We start from the raw sequence: 27,840 nt of genomic DNA on the forward strand, positions 1-27,840 counted from the left end.
ATTAAAATAAAACAAATAGAAGAGAGCAAGTTCTTTAGCTAGAACCAGTTTTTTTTTAACGGATTCGAGTTTCATATGAGGTGTTTTCAATGTGGGCAATTCGTCTTTTTTTCTATGTATAAGTCTTTTCTCTCTTTCTATCGACGATAGGAAACCACATACTATGGTTTGCTTTGAGGCTATCTTACAATGTTTATTTATGCGAGTTTTAAGTAGTCCATTATTTCATACCATCGTAATACAAGGTTTAGCAAATAACTGTCAAAATCAGGTTCAACAATAAAAGCTTTTCTTTGGTATGAGTGCTGAATTTGCCTTTTCCTTTGTAAAGACTTTTTAGATTGTTAATATTGATTCTTTAATCACTTAATTTTTTACAGGCATCAAATAAAAGCTCTTTCCGATCTATTTCCTAACAATTTTACTACAAAATAACATCTTGTCTGGAAAGGGTTAGATTCTCAAATATTATTTCACTTTCTAATTAACGCGAAATCAATTTCCGATGTGAAGATTAACTTCTCTAATTTAAAGATAAATAAAGTGTTAAAGATGGACATCGTACAATATTCAAAGTAAAAGCTGACAAAGAAATTGCACTTTTCTTTCATAAAAATAAAGTACTCGTATTCAATTATTTAGAAACGGGGAATGTGTCCAGTAATAGATGGAAATTCTTTAAGTTATTCCGAACATAGGGATTTTAATCTAGGATTGAATCGTGCAGAAGTTTGGCTGGAGATACAAAAGAAAGAATATCAATCGATATCGAGATATCAGAAAAACTTAATTTCATTGTTTACTTAATAATAAAATAAAAGACTGGCCAAGTTTTAGTTAAAACAATCAATGGTTTTGTGAATACTTTTGATATCAATGTTTTTAAATTTCTCTTTAGGACTTATTTTCTCGTTTATATTTAACATGTTATTAACAACTTTACCCTGTACAGTTATCCGATATTTTTTTCAATTAGTTTAATGCTCAGAAGATACTAAAGGAACATAAATATGATTAGATGTCTTTAAACTAGGAGATTGAATAATTGATTGTGATCCCTCGTGTAATTCAAAATTACCATTATATATATTATACTTTTAATTAAAATGATTAGATAAAATGGATTAAAATTATTATCGCTTTTTTCTTGCATATTCAATTTATGGTGAATGGTATCCATCTCCTCTTAGCATTGTTGCATACAGGTAGCAGATGTCAGATCGTTTAGTTGCTGTAGCACCTGCAGCTGTCTACGTATGTTTTTATAGAATTATAAAGCAATAAAAATCTATTGTAAACAGAGTTAATAACGGTTAATTTCCTTCATTCTCCGATAAATGGTGTTTTTCAAGTCAATAGAGATGGTAAAATAAAGTCATGAATGTATATGAGCAAAACCCATACCGCATTCTAGGCAATAAACAGTCCCAAAAACAGCATGATTACTCTGTTTGAGTTAACAATTCCATACATTATTTTAAAATGAAACGTCTAAGTAAGTAGGTTTAGGAAAATGTGGTATGAGTGCAAATGATACAACTCTCCCTCCAAGTCACAATATATAAAGTAAACCATTATAGGTCAAGGTACCTAGGCTCACAAAAAACAGCAAGCTATAAAGGGCCCCAAAAATTACTAGTGTAAAACCATTCAAACGGGAAAACCAACGTGTTCCTTTTTATAAAATTGAGAATGGAAATGGGGAATATATCAATGAGACAACAACGCTATATCAAAGCCTGAGCAAATAACAGCCCCGGGTCACCATGTATTGTATTTACCTTCCCCACTATTAGATATTTAATAACCATACAAGTTACAGACAAATAGCTTAACACATGAGTGCTGGAGTATTTTAGAGAGCAATTACTAAGTTTTCTAATTTGATCAAGGGCACTGTAACAACTCCTTCAAACCACATTGAGAAGCTGCAATCATTTTTCATCTAGACGGATAAGATTATTGAATACTCAGTGTAATATAATAAAATATAAACATTTGGATACCAAACGTCAAATTCATGGAGAGCAATTCAAACTTTACTTTAATTTGTGATCTATGCTATTGTATAAAACCATTAACAGGTACAAGTTATTGGGTTATTATTGGCTTTCTATGGTGTACGAAAAGAAATATACCACATCGAATCAACCCCACAGATTGTGAACTATTACTCCGTGTAAAAAGCTCAATATATTGTATTTAAGATATATGGATACGCAAAATCTATGATAGGACGAATACAATGACATACTCTTGCCCCCATTTTTTGTTTTGTTTCTATACTGCAAAGACTATCCGTCAGTATAGATAGTAAAAGTAGACCAGTTTTAAAAGACGTTAAAAATAGCTGACAAATGCTTAGTTAAAAAAAATCATTATCTTTATAATCAGCTTTATGGAATGTCTTTTATATCGAAGAGAAAATAATATTCTGAATGTATTCACATATTCTACATTTGTACGTGTGATCGACTAAGCATTTTCTGCTTCAAGACTTCTCTTCGTTTGATGTATTTCGTGTTTTATCTACAGATACGCGAATTGAACAGTTACTGTAACGTTTTATAAGCTTTAATGAGGCTATGATGAGAAATATCATAAACAAATTATCTTATCAGTTCACTACACTTACATCATTTTTTATTACTTCAAGTTCAGGAGCTTCATAAATGCTAACTTGGTAACCTTATGAAAATACACTGATAAGAAAACTGAATTAACAGATTGGGACATGCCGTTAATCGACAAAAAGGACAAAACAAAACACAAACACAAAAAAAAAAAAAAAAAAATAAAAGTAAACGGGAAAAACGCAATCTATAACATTTAAACGATCACTTAATTAGAAAATGATTTAGAGAAGAGTAGATTTTGCAGTTTCTGTCCTACATATGTTTGCTGTTACGGTATATTGGGTCCTGTACGATTATTGTCAAGGAGATAATAAAGTAATTGGAGTCTATTACATCTAATGAGAATAACAAAATTGATAATTTTGCTATTATGTTAACTAATCATCGTATTTTCGATATAACACGACGGTATTTTTTTTGTTGTCTAATAGTTATTCTTCAATGGGGCATTACCTGTCAAATGTAGTTCACCGATTTGATTAAATGTCTTATAATTTCTTTTCAACATACTAAAACGTGTATCCAAATTACAGAAACTTCAAAGAAATAGTTCCCAATGTCTGGACTTGTTATAATGTATCACCATTGCATGTGTATTTTAAGCATAGTCTTTATACCATCTAAATATCATTGAGATGACCAATGAAGACTGCCGATGGTAATTACGTACGATAATATGACACGATATAAACAAAAATATATGAATAAACAAACAACCACGTGCAATAGAATAATAACATAAAATCTCGTTTTCTCTGTATAATAAATGTTTTTAAAGGTAAAACATAGTTTGACAACGTTATGGTTCTTCTTCGTATTTCAATCTAAGTATACCACAGCAGCTTAGTCCTTACAGGTTTAACTCGTCAATATATGACAATGAGTATGTCCTTTTCGTGACTGTACGATAACTTCTTCTAAAATATCTATAAGTGGCTTAATCATTGGTAAATATATAACAAAACTTAACAGAATCATTTATCACGTGCATGCACCAAAATCAGGAACCTTGACAGTACTGTATTAATTTTGTCTTTTGTTTTTGCATCAGAAGAATTGACCTTTAGTCAATGGCATTTCTTTGAATGTTTCTTTTTAATGAAGTCATAAAATTGATAGATTTTGAACGATGTAAATCTTGAAGTATTACTGTCTATGATTGTTAGAGACTGTATGTTGCCCTATATATGGTTGTTTGTTGTTTTGCTGTTGTGTTGCTGTCTCACTAAAATTTAGCCAACATGTTATTTTATTCTTATTATGACGGTGACATTAACAGAATGCTATTCAACCTTTTCATTGGTGTTAATATACAAATCATAAGATATAGTGTGATTGGCAATAACACATCTTCTTACATACGAAGAGACGAATGTGTGAACAATTACAGTTCCATATTTCGTATAAAGACTTAAATAATATACATGGATAGTAATAAAAGCAATATGCTGTCACATGCTCATTTTGATTATCAAACAAAACTGAAGTGTAATATTGTCACAATTGTACGTTTATGGGATGCAAAGCAAGATCGTATTGATCAGGGGTATTTAAGACTATAGGAGGACCTTGGATATTTATTTAGCAATCATCCACATAGCAAATATTGACCATTCTCATCAACTGCAAAAACCCTGTATACCTGGTTCATTGTAATTTTAAATGTATAGTATAATTGAATGGCAATAATTACTCATTTTCGCTGATGATCGACACAAGTGCTAGAGTAAATATCTGTGTAAATATGCAATTCATCTACATGCAGATTTAAAAGCATAATTTGATCTTTCATCAATTCTACTTAATATGAATGAAATCTTTCGTATAAACCTCCATTGACCTAAAACTTTGCAAGATGTAACTTCACCACCTATAGGAGGTTGATGGATGTTACGGTGTTATTCTGCTTCACCACCTAAAGGAGGTTAAGTGATGTAGTGGTAAAATCATTATAGTTGTAAAGCTAATTATATAGCAATTACGCTAAATATATAGATGATGCTATAAAGATTTTTTCTGGAATGTGAAAACATTTAAGGTTTCAGGGTAATCTTCAAAAGAATACCTATAATAGTTTTCGTTTAGAAATGTTTTATCAATCTCATTCACCCTATTCTATTTATAGCGATAATATAATTGTAATCTTTTTTATTCATATCACGTAGTATAAAACAATATATCGATTAAAATTACACTGAATCATAGAATTACCAACAAAGTTAAACTCGGTTACATCTCTCTTGCTCAGTTCCATTGGATCCGTTTTAAATCCAAGAAATTTATTCTGTTGTTTTTACAACACTGAACAAGAAGAAAAAAATAACACTTTAGCCAAGAAAATATATTACAGTACTATTTGAAAAAAAGCTTGAAACTTACCTAATAAACATTTCCACCCCTGTTTCTTCTATGTTTCGCTTTATTCCTTTCCACGACTGCTTTAATTTAAACACTTGTCTTGCATTTAAGGGTAAACGGGGGTCAACATTAGGGACCCCATTGCCTTCGTTCAGCACATCCAAATGAACTGGCGATCCTTGTTCACTAGTGTCCGGTTTCGTTTGACGACAACCCATTTTATTTTTTACTAAAACATGTAGATCTTCCTAATCATTTCAAACTCAACAAACTTTTCAGAAAAAAACAATATTCCACGCCATACAATATTTGATATTATTATGGATTTCAAATTTTTTTCTTTCCTTTTTTAAAGTGTTTTATGTAAATATAATTTAACTCAAATTCCTCGAGACGATATGTGTCATTTAATGAAATGTCCAATTAATTTCAGAAATAATCTATAAACACTATAAACGTTATGAAAATGCTTGTTACAGTTAAAGCGTTTTTGTCACACTAAACTCCACAACCTTACTGGTGTAATCCGTCGATCAATAGAACTGAATGATAACCAAGTGTGTGTGTGATTCGGTGGCTGAAAATTGCTTTTGTTCCCGTAGTTAAACTATTTCGGTAGATAAATCAACAAATTATTTTATGCCTAGTGCGTTAGTAGATATTTATTTAACTAATAAAATAACCAGATCAATTAACGTACAAACTTTATTCGTTTGTGAGTGAAACAATCAAAGATTTTTCAGCTTTCAAAGTTTAACTTCTACAATAAATTGTATCTTTGAAGTCACATTAGTAATATAATCATCAATCCATATTTTATTGTCCAGAACAATAATTCAACTTTAGAAATAGTTCGTATACCGATCGGTCTTTATCGCATTATAATGTGTAATCAAATTAGGCTAAAGAATATTTGCATTTATAACATATAATTCAGCTGCTGAAACCTTTAGTGCTTGATCATCCAATTGATGTTCTACATAATGTTGAACTGCAGAGAGAAAAAAATAGTAAACTGTCAGATTCTCATAAGATAGAAGAGTTTTGTTATTATTATCTTAGTTTTGTAATCAAATTGAAACACAGTTCGTAACAGATGTGGGTTAATAAACAGTCAACATGTTTATTAAATGTATTTTTTATTTTTATTTTATTAATAACCCTGATTTTTTTTATAGGAATACACAGGTGCTATTTTATATTTGATTCAGAACAGAAATTCTGACAATCAATCAACAAGGTCAAACTGTAAATCAGAATAAGTGTTCCATGAAAACGTTTTCAGGAGAATTTCATAATATAGATTATTCCAAAAAATAAAAAGTTTGATCTTTAAAGACATATGGTTTGAAGATGCTGGCATTTGGAGCGAGATTATGCAAATATTTACGGGTGTTAATAAACAGGTTTCATTAAAGCGATTCCATAAATCAAATTTGGTAGTGTGAATAAATATGGTTCGTCATACAATGTCACACATTCGGAGGTGTAAAAAAAAACACGTTTTTTTTTGCTTTGGTTTAAACCACGAAAGAGATAAAGATTGGTCAACTAAATGGTTAATGTAATTTAATCATGATACTTAGACTCAAAATCAGAATTTTCTCAAATGGCGAGATACAGGATCCCAACTTTTCCTAAAACATAATTATGTTACCATCAGAACAGACGTATGAAGTACAACCCGATTCAAAGTATAGCGGCAAGTGCAAAAAGCACGTTTATTTTTATTTGAACTTATCTACTGTTTAAAAAAACCGTTTAGAAAATCTACCTTGTTTTTATTGGGCCCATTTTTGAATGTCACGGAAGTTTGGGATATGTTATCTAAATAAATAATAACTAACAATCATAAGCTGCAACAATTGCGGGGACGGGACTACTATTTTTCACTAGAACTGAAACTCTGTACTCTAAGGTTGGCTGGGAATCTTTATTCAAAAGAAGGAGAAAGAAATATAATATGAATAAAAAAAACATGCACATGCGTACCTTTGTAATCGTGTCCCTCTACTTTTACAAATTCCAACTAACTGTCCGTTTTGTAACGTTCAAGATAGTACGTTCCATTTTGCAGACTTTCTCTTGCTACTGAATCTATTATTTCTTCCACAATATGAGAAAAAAATAAGGTTCCTCTAAAAATTTACTATATATACATATATGGGGCCGTTTATAGCTGACTATGTGGGATGGGCTTTGCTCATTGTTGAAGGCCGTACGGTGACCTGTTAATTTCTATGTCATTTTGGTCTCTTGTGGAGATTTATTTCATTGGCAATCATACCACATCTCCTTTTTTATATGTATGGTTTTATGTCTATTACTTTTAGGTTAAGTGTTTTGTATCCCGTAAAGATCTTTTAATTTATGCAAATTGCAACTGATTTTACATTTTGTTCTACTGTTGTGATTTGATTAACACCACTGGTCCAGTTAAAGAGAGGATTTGGGCGCTTACAAACATGTTCAATCGGGCCACGTGATTTATTTTCCTGTCCACAGCCAGGCTCATATATATAGGTCGTCATTGGTTCATATCTGTCATATGTGTTCTATTATAAATTAGGCAATTTGATCTCAACCAAATGTTTCACACAAAAAGCATAAGCAACTGGGAGTTTGTACTTTTAGTAACATTATGCAAGCAATATCTGTATATAAAAACAAATTTCCACTCACATATGGTCGTTTGCGGTATGATGTTTTTGAAGACGTTAATATTTCTAAATGAAAAAGTTCGGAGTCAAAGTTACTAGCATCTTCCACATTTGAAGAAAGTTAATAGTACCAACCGACTATACTTACCTTGTTGTCTTCCTCTGCCTTTTATTACCACAAAATTAAACTTACTGTCAGTATTATTATTTCTTTACTCCAATAACTGTTTTACTTACCACTTATTATAAAACTTAAAGTGTATTAACACAGATATCATTGTTTAAGTTACCCATAAACCGTTTTAATAAGGCTATTAACCAATAATAACAATAGTACATTTGTGATATTTTAGGCGTTCTTAACTTCACTATTCTTTTCGTCAACTTCTTGGTTTTAGAGATCTTTAAACAGATTCTAAACATGTTTTTCGAGTATCAAAATTATTTTTTACGTTTCACGAAATTCGGTATTTTATGGAGGTGTATAAAAGAAAATGATAAGTCGCGCAAAGTTCACAGATGTTTAAATAGATATTTTTTCCGAATCAATAATAAATAATCAATTATTTATCAAAAATATAGTTCAATAAAAATTCTAGAGATACCATATCATTCTTTCTCGTTTCGCCAAGATAAATACAAAAATGTTTAATATGTAGATATTGTTTATTTGAAGCACAAGCAGTGTTAAGATATGGCATGTTAATTTAAAGCCGATTTTCTTCAATCTAACAGAGAATAAAAATTAGCCATTAGTAATTATAAACGTATCATGCCAATTCTGGTGCACCAGCTACGTGTTTCTGGAATAAAACTCACCAGGTTTTACAGATCAAAAGTTTAAGAAAAGCAAATGCATAATGCATTCGTAGGCATTAAAACTTAAGGGCTTAGACAAAACTGAAGGCCAGATTTGTCTGAAAGAGTTGCAGTCTCGCTTTTAGTACAATTCGTGATAGAATCCTTGATCTTAAATAATATTTTTGATATGAATAACATCAAGCCGAATACAAAACACTGCTAACTTGAGACATGGTACCCACGGGAACTGACAGTCCTTCAACGGCACGGAACCAGTAGTTGTATGTAAATATTTCAACAAGTACTGTCGGGATAGTAATTGAAGCCAAATAGATAATAATAATAAAAAAACGATTCTAAGCATCAAACCAAAAAGTTTACAGCAAAAAACAGCTCCATGAACTATGCCTGGATAACAAGTTATGGACTGTCTATGATAGATGTTGGCATTATAACTTGTTATGTGTTAAGGGTTTTGCCCGTTGTTGCAAGAAATGACATATTTTCACCTTTCTGCATGTTTTTAATAAAACTGTGAATGCTTTTTTTTAATTCCACTGTAACTAATAAAAATTTTAAATCAAAGAATATCAATTAGTCTCCATACATTTCACGCGTCCAACGCGTTATTTACTTAATCAAGAATACTCAAAGTCGAATATTTGAATATGTAAAATCACAACACAAATTTCTGTCTCCTTTAAACAAAAACTAACAAAAATGCTCAACTGATAAAAGCAAAAGACAACTGACTATATTTTCTATTATACAATTATAAAAGATTCTGAAAATCTTTTGTAGCAGACACGAATTAAGAGTGACACTGAAAAAGCCCATTTTCGCTCCATTACTTTAAAATAACTATAACAAAATTGTTTATAAATACAAAGTTAATGAAAGCAATGTTTGTAATGGAAATCCCTTGAAAAATAAGATAGTTGAAATTTACATTTTCCCTGGACAGAGACCTTGTACAAAAATGTGATCAGTTCAGACTTATTTTGGTATAAAAAGTTCATTTCATTTGGACTGTTTGTTTCTGAAAACGCGGAAATACAATCACAATGTGCAATTTTTAAACATGATAATTTTGTTTGTTATATAACTATATAATCTTCTCTCGACTGTTTTATTTTTTAACTGTTTTCCTGCATTTTGGTAAAGCAAATATAATTCCTGAAACCTGCCTTTTTCAACAAATATACGTTTTGTTTGACATTTTGTATGAATAAAAGGAGTTGTTGCGATAACATATAACACATAGAAATTGCTGTGCCTTCTTCGTTACCTTGAATAGATGTTTTTTTTAAACAAAATATAGATCATGCATCCAGTCTGAAATCTCGAATTCAAAACTTGAGCGACCATAACTAAGGCCGTGTTCACACCAAACGCCGTGTAGAGTAAACATGTTTACAATTAGTTTAGTGTAGTGTACACTGGTTTCACATTACATTTGTTCACATCTATACACCTTGTTTAGCTACCTGTACATAAGATTTGTTCCCACTTGTAAACTATATGTCATTTAAATGTTCATTACGTAGAACTGAATTCAAAATTTTTGGAAATTTTTTCTAGCGGTAAGGGAACAACCATTTGACTTCAAAAGGGGGTGGGGGATGGGAATGGAAATATTCCGATCCCCAATTTGATAAAAAAAAAATGTTCATACAGATGATAGAAAAAAATATTCTGAATCAAGAGTTTCCCCATACATTATATGCGCATCTGGTGCAAGAAAATTGGTACCGTTAATTTTATAATAGTGTTAAATATTGAAAAAAAAGTATTTGATCACCAGCGTCGGAAAAAAAGGAATAAAAACGTACGCGCGAAAAAAAATCTGACTCAGATAAAAAAAAATTAACTATCCCCCTTTTTTTAAGTTAAGTGGTTATTACTTTATGAAAGCCATTTTTATAATTTGCAGTAGTTTGAATATACTAGAGATGTCTCGATAACGCATTAGAAAACGTTAGCTGCAACAGCGTGCTTACAGCCGAAAAAAAGGATTGCGATATAAGGGATCACTACATTTTTATTTTTTCTGTTCGTTTCAAATGGTATTTCTTTTCCAAGAAGTATTTGGTAAAGGAATAGGGTAACGTTTTTTTTTATTTATTTTACGTGTTATTTAACGGAACTGAGATACTAGACAAACATATCATTTACCTCACACTTTTTTTTAGTCCTGCATTTATGCGTGAATCATTTTTTGAGTAAAGACCAGTGGCGAATATTTCTGTGTACGTCAAGTCGATTCGGGAAGACCTTTTCAAATGAATTAGGCAGCAGCTATTTACTTCATTTTTTGTGGAGGGGGAGGGGGCGTGAGCTATTGATTTTTTTCAGGACAAATTTTGGTGACAAGTCGAAATCAATTTTAGCATTATATATAGTGGCAGCTGAGGGTGAAACAAACAAAATTTTTTTCAGGGCCAAAAACTGGAATTTTTTTTGGTTTCCAAAACAAAATCCATAGCTCACCACCCCAACCCCCTAGCCTTTATGTTTTATACTCGACTATAATAGCCCCACCCCATCCAGAAAATCAATTGGTAGCTGTCTTATGGGTTCGGCAATTATGCTGCTTTGAGTCTTGATTAGGGGTTAATAAAGTACGTTAATTTTTTTTAACCAAAAAAATCTGTAAAATTTAGACAACTAATAATTCTGAATTATCAAAAATATAAATTTTACTCAAAAAAAGTTTCCTCCTTAAATATATACACGATAAAACTAATGTCCTAAATGCCTAGTTTTGTGTACACTTAACCTACACAAGGCCTACATTGACTATCGACTGTGTGTAGGTACAACATGATTTAAACTACATGTAAACATTGAGTTTTATCAATGGGAACGCAATTGTGTTTAGTTTACGTGTGAGTAACACTAACACAACACCGGATTTAGGTCAATGTGAACACGGCCTAAGTGTGATGTAAAAATTGAGTTGTTTTGATTAATGAGACAGTCACTACACAAAACAAAAACAAAACAGACATATTAACAACTGGAAGACAACATACGGTTTTCAAACAAAATAAAGAAATTTCTGTATAATAAACCAAGCTCACTTATATCAAATCAATGTAGCTGGATAAGATTTTTTAAATCAAATCTAATAGAAATGTTCGAAGACCTAAGTGTGCCATTGGTTGAGTAAGCTACAATACAACAGATGAAAGGGTTCTGACTTGGATAGGACAGTGTATTAATGATAATGATGAACGTGTTTTGTTTTAACTTCGAGATTGTATCGCAAGAATATGGTTTTATAAAGACACCTTGGGAACAGATAAAGCAATATAGCAAATTCATGAAACGTGAAATCAAATTATGAAAAATTATAATTGATCATTGCAGTTTATTGGAATTTATGTAAACAACAACAGACCACACTGCCCTAGTAACATTCAACTGTGTTATCTATACGAACAATTTCAATACAAATACACTTTTTAACAGAAAACAATAACAAAATTGATTCTATTATTTTAAAATGAAAATAAAAATATGAACGAAACATTTCATACAGTGATTAGTAGAGGTCGGTCATTTACACACGTATCAACCGTATCGTATACGTTGACGTATCCGCATCCGCAGATATATCGAAAAATATTATGTGATCCCGAGCTTATTAATAGGACCATGCTTCATTAAAAAAACCTAATTGGAATCTCTTCGAAACAATCAAACATACACTTTCAACATTTATGAAAGTGGTGATTTGTAAAAATAAAAAGGGGGTTCTATCGACTATTTAACATGCCGTTAGAAAGGAGCCAATGTAGGGCAGGTACACGAATATCGTACACAATCATTAATAATCTAGTTAAAAAAATATTTCAAGATCTTACAATGGATAAACACAAAAAAAAATCAATTGCACTACTTATATACATTTAGGGAACTTTGTATATTGTTCATTTGCGACGTTATAATAAGAGGTATTAGAAACAAGAGTTGTCTTCAGATGTCATATAAATACATGTACATTTAATAAAACAGTACTGAGTATCACTCTATTTGTCAAATAACAATTTGGTTCAACGTGAGCACAAGTTCATACACCGTGAAACAAACGATTCTACCGTATTCACTCCTATCATGTCTGTAAACTGATCCAACTATTATCCGGAATATCTTTAAAAGTTGGGTTACCTATTTCACAAAAATTCGAAATTTCCTTCTGGTTTTCTAAATTTCTGCATTAGAAATTAATCAGTCGCCCACTTGCATTATTGAAAGTATATAAAATTAAATTTTCGGGATCACATACGTTTTTTTGGTATATCTGCAGATGCGGATACGTCAAAGTATGTGATACGGTTGATACGTCTTTAAATGACCGACCTCTAGTAAAAGATATACGTGTTTGCGAAGATAATGTGCTCTAGCTTTCTCTCACAACTTCTCATATCCTTACATGAGAATTGCTAACTTCAAGTTCACTTTTTCAGTTTTCTCTCTCAGAAGTATGTTCTAACAGCATTGAACTGGCATATAAGGTCACCTTTGTTTTTGATCGGTATTTTCTTGTCCATAAAACACACGTTCATGTATCGGAGTTGAGTTCCATGTGAAACCAATGAACTGTGTCTCGGATGCATGCAATTCTGGTAATACATTCGTAGTGCGGGAGATAAATATCACCGCACGAAAATGAGTTATTAATGCTTTCTTTTTTTAGTAAGCATGTAAATTATTCTTAACTTACATTTAACTTATTATTTTAGAAAAGAAATCTCTAAACTTTTAATCTTTAGCTTCTTACACAGAGGTATATCATTTCATTGATCAAAGAAATATATACCATTTATCAATATCCCGCTGCTATCATCAAACATTTTTATATTTCCCAACACCAGACATTACATACAGGTTATACGTCGATATCAGATAATAAATAGCACCGATTACCCAGAGAGTGATACACTTGCCTTATATTTCACAGGAGAGACTTCTTGACCTATCATGTTATTATGCAAGAAAATTATCTGTAATTATACCAAAAAACATCGATTTTCTTTTCATATAGAAGTTTAATCTGAAAGGGAATATATAATTGTATAATTTCACAAGATTTGTTAATCGATGGAATGCAATGATAGATACATTTCAAGTACAGTACTATTCAGGCTCTTCACTCATGCAATAGTGTTAATAAAACACGTTTGACTTCTCTATGCATTTTACTAGTTTCCAGTATTCTAATCTTAAAGACAGATATAAGGACAGAGTGACAGTATCAATTTAACATCGTTGGCAAATAAGAATCATAAGAAGCGTCAAATCATACTTCTTTGTTGAAATCCTCTTTTTGTAAAAAAAAAAAGAACTGACATACTTCCGAGTCCTTAAAAATGAGCATAACATGAACAAATCATATTATCCTTTCACAAATATATGATACAGAGGAGTATAAGAGTGAACAACGACACCAAGCGATTACTTAGTTTGATTTCTGTAGGATGAAGCATGTGGTTCCAAAGAAAATAAATCGCAGACAGTAAAAAATGTTAGGCCATTTGAAAAACTCATCAAGATGTTAAACTGATAATTTGTTTCGCCAATTGCAAGTTTCGTCTACTTATATGGCGCCCGAATACAAACATCTAGAAAGCCAAATGAAATACGAACATGGTCATTGATTAGACGGCTGAAACATACAACTGATCAGCAAGAACGTACTTTTATATGATATACTAATGAAACTTCACTTAAGCGTTTTGCATTAAGTTACCCCGTAAGACCATTTATAGGTCAGCTGGCTAGACAATTTATTCTCATAGTATAATCTGTCGAATGGTTCATCGAAATAATCTCATTTATTTACTTTTCTTATTATCTTAAACACGTACTAAGTTTTATTCTGAAATCCATATGGATAAGACTTAATGTCAGAGCTTGTCATTGTAGAAATACTACCTCATACAATTATAGAATCATATCCCGAAAGCTTTTAGCTTAGTTAATTTATAGCTAAAATAAGTCAAACTAAAATGCAATATGTGTTAATAAATTGAACAACTGGGAATCCGTCTACAAATGCTTTTATATTTTTTGAAAAATTAAATAAAAGAGGGACGAAAGATACCAAAGGGACAGTCAAACATTAAATAAAAGATACAATAAAATCAATAGATATTTCGGATAATGAATATCTTTCGTCTTCAAAAGTTGCACTATGTTAAATAGCGACTTGTTCCAAAACACACACACACACGCGCGCGCGCGCAAATATATACATTCAGTCTCGTTCTCTCTGTCTCTTGAAATATATATATACATGTTTGCACGAAGTGTCTATACGGAAACGCAATCCAGAAATGTAATTTCTGTTTAGTAGATAGTTAAAACGACAGATTTTCTTTGAAATTTTACTAATCGTTTCAAGATTTTGACGTCATTTTATAATACATGTATTATACAGAACATCTCCAACTCATTTGCTATTTGCGAATTTGAATGGTTTACAAATTCTACATTTCATTTCATTCACGAAAATTTGAGAGAGACCGCAAACATCCATAACTACCCAAGATCTTCCCTGAGATATACGGCCTGGTTTTCCATAGACCCCTTGAGCCTTAACGATTTGCTAGTGAGGACTGATTATCTTCTAAACCAGGCTCTTTGGCAACATACTCTTGCAAGACATGATGGACTAATTCAACGGTGTCTGACATGCAAACAACTGCTTCATACAAAGACTTTCAAGACTACAAACAGTTTGTATTTTCTTCAGTGTAAATGAGGAGATATGGTATGATTGTCAATGAGACAACTATCCACCAAAGTTCAACGGAAGTGGATTTGAAAGATTCAAGGACACCGTGAGTCCTTCAACAGTGAGAAAAATACCGTATGTATCTTAGTATCTTAAATCCGGCCACAAATCAGTGACCACTGCTCGAATGTATGTAAAAGGTCCAATATAACATCATACAAAGGTAATATGCCATATATGTGGCCCCACAGTATCTTCGCTATTTCAAATCTCTGTTCGACGTCCCTTTTCAATATTTTTTGTGGTGTTCACAACAGCACAGAACACATTTGTAGGTCTTAATCAATTTGTATTTGTTCAAATAATAGCTTGTTCTGGTATAGACATTTACGTTATTGGTACACCACGATTGTTGCATAAATAACAAATCACATGCAAAGATATATGTGAAATATTGTGCAATCACACAGTCTGGGAGACATGATTTATTTTATTAGTCGTAATTGGCTTTGGTTTAGCTTTCTGTTGTTTCGAGTACTCTTAGATGGTATCATATTTGTTTTTCGTTTAATGTTTTGTACATAAATCAGGTAGTTTATTTTTCGCTGGATTTGTTTTACATCTTGTAAATGGTATGGCATATTATAGCTAACTGTATAGTATGGTGTTTGTCCTGTGTTTCAAGGCCGTTTTTTGGATCTATGTTTGCTATCATTTACGTCATTTGGTTTCATTGGCAATCACACTAGTTATCTCTGACCCATTTTTTGAAAATACATATTTTTGTTGAATTAATTTTTTTTGATGGTGATCAACAATGACTTTTATGGAAGTCACCTTTAAGTTTTTACAATTTGTCAAACCAATACATAACGAAAACGAATTAGAATTAGCATTTAAGGTATGGTGTCCAAAGTTAATAAAACAGGACAATGAGCGAGACATAAGGACTGCCACTGAAGCGAGAATGTCACGCTCATCCCTACAGGTTAATAAGACCATACAACGACTGTTTGATGTCGGTGGCATGATCCAAAGAAAATTTAAATTTCCAACATAATTAATTACCCTCTCTTATGACTTGGTCACTTGCCATGACATAATTAAAGAGTGTTATTAAAATACAGGGAGTGTCTTTTTCCATTAAGGAGGTATCCGATAACACGATGCTTAAATAATAATAATGTCCTGTCCTTTGAACATTTATTGGTGCTTTCATCGGCGAAAATGGTTATTTTTTCTGTCAATAAGGAATAATTTGTTTTTCTCAATCAAAGCGAGATAATCAGAATCTTGAGCAAGATCAGGCAGCATTAAAATTTATTGGCACAAATTATCTTAACATTATTACAAGATGACGAAAATAAACTTTTGCTAGGCAAAACTGACTCCATTTTCAGAAAACGAAATCTGTAACAAACATAAACTTTTAGCCACCGCTTTACAAGCAGAGCCAAATACAATGAAAGTCCCAACTATGTATTGGCTTCCGAAGTTACATTAAACCCCTTACAAATATAGATTTATTTCGTCTTCAAGCCATTGTTCAACTACTAAATTGTCTATTATTCTTACCAGCACACTTGGTACAATTAAAAACCTTATAATAAATTGTTCAAATAAGGCCTTCGAAAATAGTGGAATAAATTACTTTTGGAGTGTCAAGAACTCGTTGGAAGTACTTGATAAATCGCATGCTTATATTGGTGATTTTGAATCTGATCAAAGTTTTGATTTGTCTACCCTGTATACCACATTGCCTCACATTCTCATTAAGAAAAAAATCACACACCTAATTAAATGGGCATTAACAAATCAGAATGTGAATATATATGTTCAAACTATTTTAGGTCATTTTTTAGTAGCAGTAAACAAAAAACTATGTTAATTGGACATGTTTTGATACTATATATGCCCTTGAATTTTTACTAGATAACATTTTTGTTCGCTTTGGGGATTCCGTATATCGTCAGATTATCGGAATTCCAATGGGGACGAACTGCGCACCACTTATTGCGGACCTCTTTTTGTATTGTTATGAGTTACAATTTATGACAAAAATAAGCAAAGACCCATCAAAACAACATCTGATAAACAAATTTAATAATACTTTTAGATATTTGGATGATATTTTGGCTCTCAATAATGACGACTTCAGTATGTATATTTATGAAATTTATCCTGGTGAACTTACTTTAAATAAAGCTAATACTAACAATGACCACTGCCCTTTCCTCGATCTTGATATCCATATCACTAACGGAAAGCTGAATACTAAAATTTATGATAAAAGGGATGATTTTTCATTTCCTATCGTTAATTATCCGTTTTTAGATGGTGACGTTCCCTTGTCACCATCTTACGGTGTTTATATATCTCAACTTGCACGATTCGCTCGTGTATGTAACAATGTTTTAGATTTTAACGAGAGAAATTTATGTATTACTGAAAAATTATTACACCAGGGTTTTCGATATCACAAACTAGTCAAAACATTTACTAAATTTTATCATCGGTATAAAGACATCATTCGTAAATATAGCTCAACATGCAGACTTCTTATACGTTCAGATATTTCACATCCAATTTTTTATGGAAATATTCTTTATAAAGCACAAAGGTGTCAGTATTCACCTCATAAACTTACAAAACCTTTGAATAGACTTATTAAGAAGGGATAATTATAATTACGATACTGTTGTCAAGTCATTAAAGATTGCATATTTTGGCGTTAATATTGAGTCACCGATAAGGTCTTTGCGTCGGAACTAAACACATTTATTCTAAAACAGTTGTTGGCATGACACGGGTAATGTTCTTCTCATATATGTTATGATGGTATGATACTAAACCCCTTAAGGGAAGGATTGTGCCTGATGTTCATATGATGAAATCATAATCTTTCAGTCAGTTTAATTGAAGTCTGGAGCTGGCATGTCAGTTAACTGCTAGTAGTCTGTTGTTATTTATGTATTATTGTCATTTTGTTTATTTTCTTTGGTTACATCTTCTGACATCAGACTCGGACTTCTCTTGAACTGAATTTTAATGTGCGTATTGTTATGCTTTTACTTTTCTACATTGGTTAGAGGTATAGGGGGAGGGTTGAGATCTCACAAACATGTTTAACCCCGCCGCATTTTTGCGCCTGTCCCAAGTCAGGAGCCTCTGGCCTTTGTTAGTCTTGTATTATTTAAATTTTAGTTTCTTGTGTACAATTTGGAAATTAGTATGGCGTTCATTATCACTGAACTAGTATATATTTATTTAGGGGCCAGCTGAAGGACGCCTCCGGGTGCGGGAATTTCTCGCTACATTGAAGACCTGTTGGTGACCTTCTGCTGTTGTTTTTTTATTTGGTCGGGTTGTTGTCTCTTTGACACATTCCCCATTTCCATTCTCAATTTTATGTTTCATTTTATAGTTTACAGTTTAATCCTTACGTGCTTGATTGTAGATCATACTAAAACACCTCTGACGTTACTAAAACATGAACATGATCAATCTATTTCAGCACAAGACAAGTACAGGCGCGGAGATGACAACTTTACTTAATTTCCAACATTTTCAAAAACTCCAACATTAATATTTTTTTATGAATGAGTTTTGGAAATTTTAACGGTTTACGTGTATTTTGATTGCGCTCACTTTGGCGTTTGCTTCAACGTATTTTTTTTAAGTTTCCTTCAATTAATCATACTCATATATTATATGTTGAATAAGAAAATTAAATCTCCTGAAAAAAATCAACAGTTACTGTAAAATTGAATGGGAAAAAGGGTTGTCATACTAATAATCGAACTTATATGTAAGTTAGTAACAGACTACCTACTAAACATTGAACACACCAATGTCGAAATTAGTGATGAACACCTCGGATAAATCGGCAACAGATGCGTATTTATTATACATGTATGGCAAAACATGTGAACTGTTTTTACAGATTATTGTACAATTTTCAATAGCAAATATTGAACTTTTACCATAATTACAAAACAGTACATTCATTTGTCCTTAACCATGGCATACTTTTGTTTTAATTGGAAATGCGGTATTAAGTGAGACTTGAGTTGAATGACATAACTTTTGGGTAACTTGTACGAAGGCTTTTAGAATGTCTAATTTCTCAATATGTTCGTTAGAAATTAAGTGTTTTTTTTACTTCATAAGGACTTCATGTATAGAGACAGCTGCGAAATTTGTTCAGGGCAGAAAGAATAAAAAACTAACCCTGATAAATATTATAAATATACATGTAATACCATGGTAGAGCCGTTTCTGCAGGCTTCTTAGGTGTGGTTAAAAGACCCATTTTGTTTAAGGTTAAATGGTGCTATTAAATTAAATATTGAAAATTTTTAAAGTTGCAGATTGAGAAGATGACGCAAATATGGTTAATGCAATGTGTAACTAAAGATTATCAATGACGGATAATTGTTTGAAGAAAAAAACAAAACAATGCTTGCAATTACATTTGTAACCCTTTGCAAATTACTCTGATATGCTTTTTTAATGCAGTTAATTTCCAGGATTAATAATTTTGAATACTAAAACTGCATATGGTTTTATTTTAAAGCGTATTTTTAACTCGGTGGTAAGTTTTTCAGTACTTAAGATCAGTTACGGGTTTTTTTCACTGATAATTGCAAAATTATGTTGAAATTGAACAAAGGTACATGTAAATAGATCATTTTACCAATACCAAATAATGTTTTCATTTATCTTTTCGTTTTCCATAAATCAATCTTAGAAATACAATAAAATGTTCTATAAATTGTATTTCTAGAATCATTATAACAACGTTTCAGTTGTATCGTTATCTCTGTTCACTTTAATAGTGTTTACTGTCCCTTGTATACATTACGATAAACTGTCTGCGAGAGTTAGCTTTGACCGTGTAAATGTTTTTTAAAATACAAAGAGGCGGAAGATTCAAAGGGGACTTTTAAAACGCCCAAAGTCGGCAGAAATTGGACATGCCAAGCCATAATAAAGGAGAGACGACGAAGTTTTAATTTCACATTACACTAAATAAAAGACCGAAAGACTGAGCAGCATGAACAGCCCCAAACACTGGGGTGATCTCAGGACAGAAAAGGAAGCAGATATTGCTCCACGTGCGTCACCTGTTGTAACTGTTTACAAAAAAATAAAATTGAGAAAGGAAATGGGGAATGGGGAATGTTTCAAAGCGACAACAACCCGACAATAGAGCAGTCAACAGCCGAAGGCCACCAATGGGTCTTCAATGTAGCGAGAATTCCAGCACCCGTAGGTGTCCTTCAGATGGCCCCAACAAATATGTATACAAGTACAGTGATAATGGACGTCATACTAAACTCCGAATTATACACAAGAAACAAAAATTAAAAATCATACAAGACTAACACAGGCCCGAGACTCCTGACTTGGGACAGGCGCAAAATTGCGGCGGGGTTAAACATGTTTATGAGATCTCAACCCTCTCCCTACACCTATAGCCATGTAGAAAAGTAAACGCATAACAATACGCACATTAAAATTTCAGTTCAAGAGAAGTCCGAGTCTGATGTCAAATGATGTAACAAAAGAAAATAAATAAAATGACAATAATACAAAAATAACAACAGACTAAGCCTAGTTTTAGATTGTTATCTTTTGAATTATTGTGTTTGTCCTATATTTTTGTGAATTTGAATTCCCTTAAGGACAATGATGTAAACAATTAAAAATAATCGTACGGCCTTGAAATGAGCCGAGCATATTGTATAGGTTATAAAAAAAACTTCTGGTATGCAACTCGAAATGGAAAATTAAGACCTGATTTGAGTTTAATATCCCAACGAAAATTGAACGAAAAACAGTTTTGAGAGATGGTAAACAACGAAAACCTCGGGCCTAATGAATCCTGGCTTGGGACAAAACAATATGGAGGGCGTAAGCATGTTTTTGGGCACTACACACTCTTGAAGATGTATATATTTTAATTTGTATATAATAAAATAAGGGGATGTATAACAGTGTTGCTAATGAGACAACTATACACCACAGACCAATTGACGTAGATGTAAGTGACTATTATTTGTTCATATGGCTGTTTCCCTGAGATTAATGAGTATTGCCTTTTATTTAATTTGTTTTAATTAAACGCAGTAAGATAAATTAGTCGGGTTTATATTTGCAGATTAACAAGGGTAGTGGCTACATTTGTATATTTATTTCCAATTAAAATAAAGTTCATTCAGAGTATTGATTCAAGGGATACAGAATATAAGAACAATATCGAACATTATTTAAAACCTATTTAAAAAAAAATTGATACAGGGATCCCTATGATGCGTTTGTAATTAGTAGGAAACGCAGAGAAAAAAATATAAAAGTTTTAAGAAACAACTGTAGTAACCAAAACATAAAGATAAGTTCTAAACACGAGTTATGTTTTCATATTAGAACTCATTGGTCTAAACGTTTCAAAAAAACTAGAACGTCGAGATTTGACACAGTTGTACATAGTCATTTGTCTTTCAGATTGTGATTTATTTTTAAAAGAAAGTACAAGCGAACTTATATTAATCAATTATGCTAAATCTACAAATTGAATGTCAGAAACATTTAAAAACAAGAATGTGTCCAAAGTACACGGATGCCCCAATTGCATTATCATTTTCCACGTTCAATGGACTGTGAAATTGGGTAAAAAAAATAATTTGGCATGTGCACTAAGTTTAAAGTCGATTGAACTTTTATCAAAAACTACCTTGACCAGAAACTTGCCTAAATCTCACACTTTCATTTTCTTTGTTCAATGGACCGTGGAATTTGGGTCAAAAGTCTAATTTATAGAATTAAAAAGATCATAATATCATAAGGAACATGTGTACTAAGTTTCCAATTGGTTGGACTTCAGCTTCATCAAAAACTACCTTGATCAAGAGCTTTAACCTGAAACGGGAAGAACGGACGGACGGACGAACGAACAAACGGACGGACGCACAGACCAGACAAACATAATGCCCTCTACTATTGTAGGTGGGGCATAAAGAAAATACTGCATTCTCCCATTGTACTTGATGCAACTTCATAGCGGACAAATTGTTTGGATATCCTCAATATATTTATATATTATTTTATTTGTTTGGGGGAGGGAGGAGGGATATTGGTGTAGTAAATAAGTTTAAATATTTTTTTCTCTCAAAAAACAATAAAGTTTTCCATATCTATAACTTAATCAATAATAGTGTTTAAATGTGCCATTTAGATGTAAATTACATCCGGCAGATTTCTGACACATTTGCCCACTGTTTTTTTCATGAAATAAAGTATAAATGTGAAGTTATTTTGTACATTTCAACATTCATGTATTTATTTTTGATGTTTCTGTTATGGTTTCGTTTGGATAATGTGTTTTTTCTTATCGTTTGATGTCGTAAGAATTATAAAATTGTCTTTCTATAATATCATTGTCTTGTAAATTATTGAGACGAGTATTGTGAAAATAATTGTATGAAATTCGAGATTACATGTCAGTTACGTACAGTGGAGATCACTTATAACCTCTCATCAAATCTCCCAGAATCTGTCAGGAGAAATGTTCTAGTACAGTATGTAGAACTGTAATCCTGACAACTTTTAGACAGTTCAAGCGAGAACAGTTCTAACCTAGAACTGATTTGGTCAGTTATACCTAGAACTGATTTAGACAGTTCTAGGTAGCACTCCACAGTGAAGTCTGTAGTTTCGTGGATTTTTCAAATATAGGAGCTAGTGTGCAATAAAATTCATTTTTGAATAGCTGAATATAAAAATAGCCTTCATAGCCACCCATTTATTATTTGATCATTAGGAAGATTTATGAAAACAGTTTCTTAAAAGGTATCATTCAAAGGCATTGAAATTCTAGTGTGATCCAAATTTTTGGGGGATATGTGACGTGTTTATCCCCTTTCGCAATATTTTATGGTAAATAAATGCAGAATGTTGCCATGGGTACACAGAAAAGGAATTATTTTTCACCCTTTTAACTTTTGAAAATCAAATCAATGGAAGATACTGATTAAATACATATGCACATGTACAACACAAACAGTTTGGTTAATGTATTAGAAATCCAGGAACAGTCAGGATTATAGTTCGTCAAAATTATCTCCCCATTACGCCAGTTCATTTTCACAATCGCAGAAATGGAAGCCATTGTAGGGATGACGCGCTACCAATTTTGCTCTTGGAAACCGATAAATTTATCCACATTGCACCATTACGATCCTTATATGTCAGTTGTATTCTAAAAAATGACAAATGCATCAACTAGCTTATGAGCATCAGTTAATGATCTTGTCTGCATTGAATCAACTTAAAACTATTGTCTGACCGGTTGTCAGGCGGAATGTTAAAAAAATCATAAATACATTTTGTATTTAAAATAAATCTAATTAAATATTTCGTGGAAGGGCAGACTAGAATTTTTAAGGTATGAAGACTTTAAACCTTATTTGTCACACACAAACAATCATAATTTTTCGAAGATATGCATTTTCATCATCCAACTTGAAAGACTGTCGTCAGGTACTTTCAGTAAAAAAAAGCTATTCGAACACACCTTCTCTGTTTTAGTAACTCATTAGATAGGTATTACACTTGACCAATATATTTCATCTATTAGTACTGTGACTGTTTTGTGTTGTAAAATCAACCTGTAGCTTTGTATATAAAAATGATAGAATTTAAAGCGAGACGATGTATGAAATATTCTTGCTTTGTACGATATCAAGACAAAATATTCAACTCAAACACACCCTAACATAAAAAGTTGCACTCGATTTTCTCTTTTCGAAACTATTGTTACCCACTTTGGGGATTTCTTTCTTGAGTCACATAATGGAAGGGCAGACAAAAAAATATACTGAACTAATAGATTAATATGTTTTCCGTCCATGGTAATTTTTTTTTAAATCGGAGGTTATGCCTTTTCTTCATCCAACTTGAAATATACCCATGTTGTCGACTTGATATCTAATTGTTCTGCTTAACTATGAACTAAATAAATTGAAAACTAATACAAATGATGTTTTAACATGAAACACCTCGCAAAAGAAAATTGTAATTTTGTTTGTTTATATTAACTTTTAAAATGTTTGTCACTATAGTAAACAATACATTAAACATTTATCGCCTTCTCTTACACAGAGCTTCGTTTCTTTTGTTCTATTTCAACCTGGTTTCCGACTGACTTTGTACTAGATAAATTGAAAATTTATGCAAATGGTGTTTTTAAAATTTAACACTTCGTCATTGAGAAGAAAATTGTCATTTTATTTGTTTCTATTAACTTTAAAAAAATTTGTCACTATAGTAAACATTACAGTTAGCATTTATCGCCTTCTCTAACAAAGAGCTTCCGATCGATTCTTTTGTTCTATTTCAACCGGGTTTCCACCTGGGAATAGGAGATGATACAAAATGTTGTGGCTCATTTTTAATTTTATTTGCTAACTGTGGAGCGCTACCCTATCTAGAACTGATCCTGACAGTCTACCCTAGAAAAGATTTAGACTGTTCTACGACAAGAACAGTTCTACGGCTAGAAAAGTTCTACGACTAGAACATTTCTACGGATAGAACATTTCTACGACTTGAACATATCTTCGATTAGAAATGATTTGGTCAGTTGTACGACAAGCACATTTCTACGGCGAGAAAAGTTCTACAACTAGAACCGTCCCTCAACTAGAACAATTCTACGAATAGAAATGATTTGTTCAGTTGTACGAATAGAATTGATTTAGTCAGTTCTATCCATAGAACAGTTGTCTGAAATATAAATAATTCAAAAGAATATAATATTTATTTAAAAATTCTCATAAGAGCACTGTTTTAACATTTCTCGTTATAGAAAATGTCCTAATTGCAGTGTCGTCATTTAGAACTGTTTTACAATCCCGACAGTTTTAGACAGTTTTGATGACAGTTCTACGGTTAGAACTGGTTTGATCAGTTCTGCATATAACTGATTCTGACAGTTCTACTTAAAACAGTTCTAGGGTTTAGGACAGTTTAGACAAGTTCTATGACACGTCTCCCCGTGTTAAATGTTTTTGAGTGTATTTGTGCTGGACAGCCAACAAGAAGAAATACAACAAGAGGCTGTCACAACGACAGCAAACCGGATTAATTAGCTTTTATTTGTGTCATGGCAATATCACAAGAACCATTACTGATGATTGTTGAAAGTGAAAATAGTCAATATCAAATTTGACCTCTATTTTATCAGTATCAACATATTAAAATTTGAAAAGCTTAGATTGAATGGTTCGTGAGTAAATGCCACAAAGTGAATGGAAACACCATTTTACGATCTTTCAAGAACCATAACTCCTGAACGGTAAAGGTCAAAATCGTCATTATTGAACTTGACCTCCATTTAGTCATCAGTAACAATATATCAAAATTTGGGAAGCTTTGGCCGAACAGTTCATGCGTAAAAGCACGGACACGACTGGAAACGCCATTTTACGATCTTTCAAGAACCATAACTCCTGAACGGTAAAAGTCCAAATCATCATTATTGAACTTGATCTCTATTTTGTCATCGGTAACAACATATTAAAATTTGGGAAGCTTTGGTAGAACGGTTCATGCGTAAATGCACGGACACTACTGGAAACGGCATTTTTCAATCTTTCAAGAACCATAACTCCTGAACGGTAAAAGTCAAAATCGCCATTATTGAACTTGACCTTCATTTAGTTGTAAGTAACAACATATTAAAATTTTAAAAGCTTTGGACGGTTGAACGGTTCATGAGTTAATGCACGGACAACATTTGATTGCAGCCCGACCGCCCGACCGTAAGCCCGCCCGCCGAGCATCCCCAAATCAATAACCGACATTTTTGTCACAAAAATCCGGTTAAAAAGCGTTATAGATAATATTCGTAACACCTGGTATAAACAACCAAGTTAAGGAATGTACAACAATAGCACATAAAAATGTCAGATCAGACCATACATGTGTCCTTCTAGAACAAGATGTATGTAAAACACAAACAAGAACAAAGAAAAAAAGCAGGTATGGCAGATGAACAAGGTAGATTGGAACAACTGGAAAGAGCAGTTAGAAAAAAAAATGTTTGAAAGGCATCAACCCATCCAGCAATGACGAAGATGAAGTATATCAATTTCTTAAAGAAACAATCGACAGAACATTGTCAGAGGTTATAAAATGGAGGGAGGTAAAACGCCCTGGTGGAACATAGAAGTCAGTCAAGCTAAAAAGGTTCTCAACCAAAGAAAAAAGCAGTACGGTACTAGAAAAGAAACATCACTCAAACTAAGGTAGCGCTCGAAAATGCAGAAGAATAGATTTGAGCTCCATAAAGAAAAGGCAATGGAGGAACAGAACTCTAAGCTTATCCAAAGATTCACCTCATCAAGAATCTCAGAGAAATATGGACAACCTATCAAAAAATGGAAAAAAAGAAGGACCTCAACTCAAAACTCCTTCTGATTGCAGAATTAAAATGTGCCAGCCTTTTCAGAAGAGGAAACATGCACTATTTTGCAAGACACTTTCTTTAAAGGCGGATACTTGAGGACAGATGAATACGTAAATCCATTCTAAACAGTCATGGTTCTCCCCCGTCAAAACTATCACCCCTATTACGCCGGTTTATTTTTACAATCGTAGAAATGAAACCCATTGTAGGGATGACACGCTCTCAATTTAGCTCTTGAAACCCAATAAATTTATCCACATAGCACCATTACAATCCTTATATGTCAGTTGTATTTTAAAAGACAAATGTATCTACTAGCTAATGAGTATCAGTTAATGTTCTTATCTGCCTTGAGTCAACTTTCCAGGTACAACAAACCAAAATCACCAAACGAAAAGGGATATAATGAATATGGAATAAGCGTTGAAAGAGCCAGTAAAATACGAAATGCATTTATTATATCAGCTAGTTATTTCGACCTATCAGGCTGGGATTGGACTACCAAACAGATAAAGATGCACACCCAATGTGCAACAAATCATAACAGCTGCTGATATATTGGATGATAATTGGACGGCACTACTTGTAAATAAACCAACCAGAGGACCCAATTTTCTTGATCTTGTTGAAACAAATCATCCTGAAAGCTTCATGAGAGTTGAAACCTTACCTGGGCTCTCCGACCATGAAATCGTTTTCACAGAAGTTAATGTAAACCACAGGAAGTCCATTAAAACCCCAAGGATTATACCATTATATAGAAAAGCTATCTGGGTGAATATGAAACTATATCTGAACAAAATATCACCATAATGAATGTACAAAAGGCAGGAGTAAATAAATTATAGACACACTTCTAAACCAAACATGACGAGAGCATACATGTAGGAAAAATGTGCCGAAAAAGACAGCTAGGAAAAAAGGAAGGTAGTCCATGGATCACATCTGACACGTCCGGAAAATTTAAACAAATCTTGGAAATCAACCTAACAGAAAATGGTGAGTACAAACTACTTAATAACCTTAGTCTAAATAAGACAGCTTGGCCACACAATATAGCACCAAGAGTATTAAAGGAACTTGCAGTACACGTAGCACCAATCATGACAACAATATTCTGCTGCTCATATCAGACAAGCGAAATACCTAGTACTAGTTATTGGAAATCAGCAA

At 32.4% G+C, this 27,840-nt stretch overlaps 1 protein-coding gene across 2 annotated transcripts in view; it reads right to left on the reverse strand.

Annotated features, from left to right (window-relative positions):
• Positions 1 to 27,840, reverse strand: part of LOC134711960 (cytoglobin-1-like) — a 72,269-nt gene that overhangs the window by 39,618 nt on the left and 4,811 nt on the right. The window contains exon 1 of one of the 2 annotated variants that reach the window (XM_063573004.1): positions 5,016 to 5,888. The exons of the other annotated variant lie outside the window; for it this stretch is intronic. Within the exon in view, the coding sequence (XP_063429074.1) occupies positions 5,016 to 5,212 (197 nt within the window). The 5' untranslated portion in view covers positions 5,213 to 5,888. Of the gene's footprint in view, positions 1 to 5,015; positions 5,889 to 27,840 lie in introns of those variants that run through there. 2 annotated transcript variants of the gene reach the window in all.

This window comes from Mytilus trossulus, chromosome 3 (assembly GCF_036588685.1).
Source record: "Mytilus trossulus isolate FHL-02 chromosome 3, PNRI_Mtr1.1.1.hap1, whole genome shotgun sequence".
Classification (NCBI taxonomy): Eukaryota; Metazoa; Mollusca; class Bivalvia; order Mytilida; family Mytilidae; genus Mytilus; species Mytilus trossulus.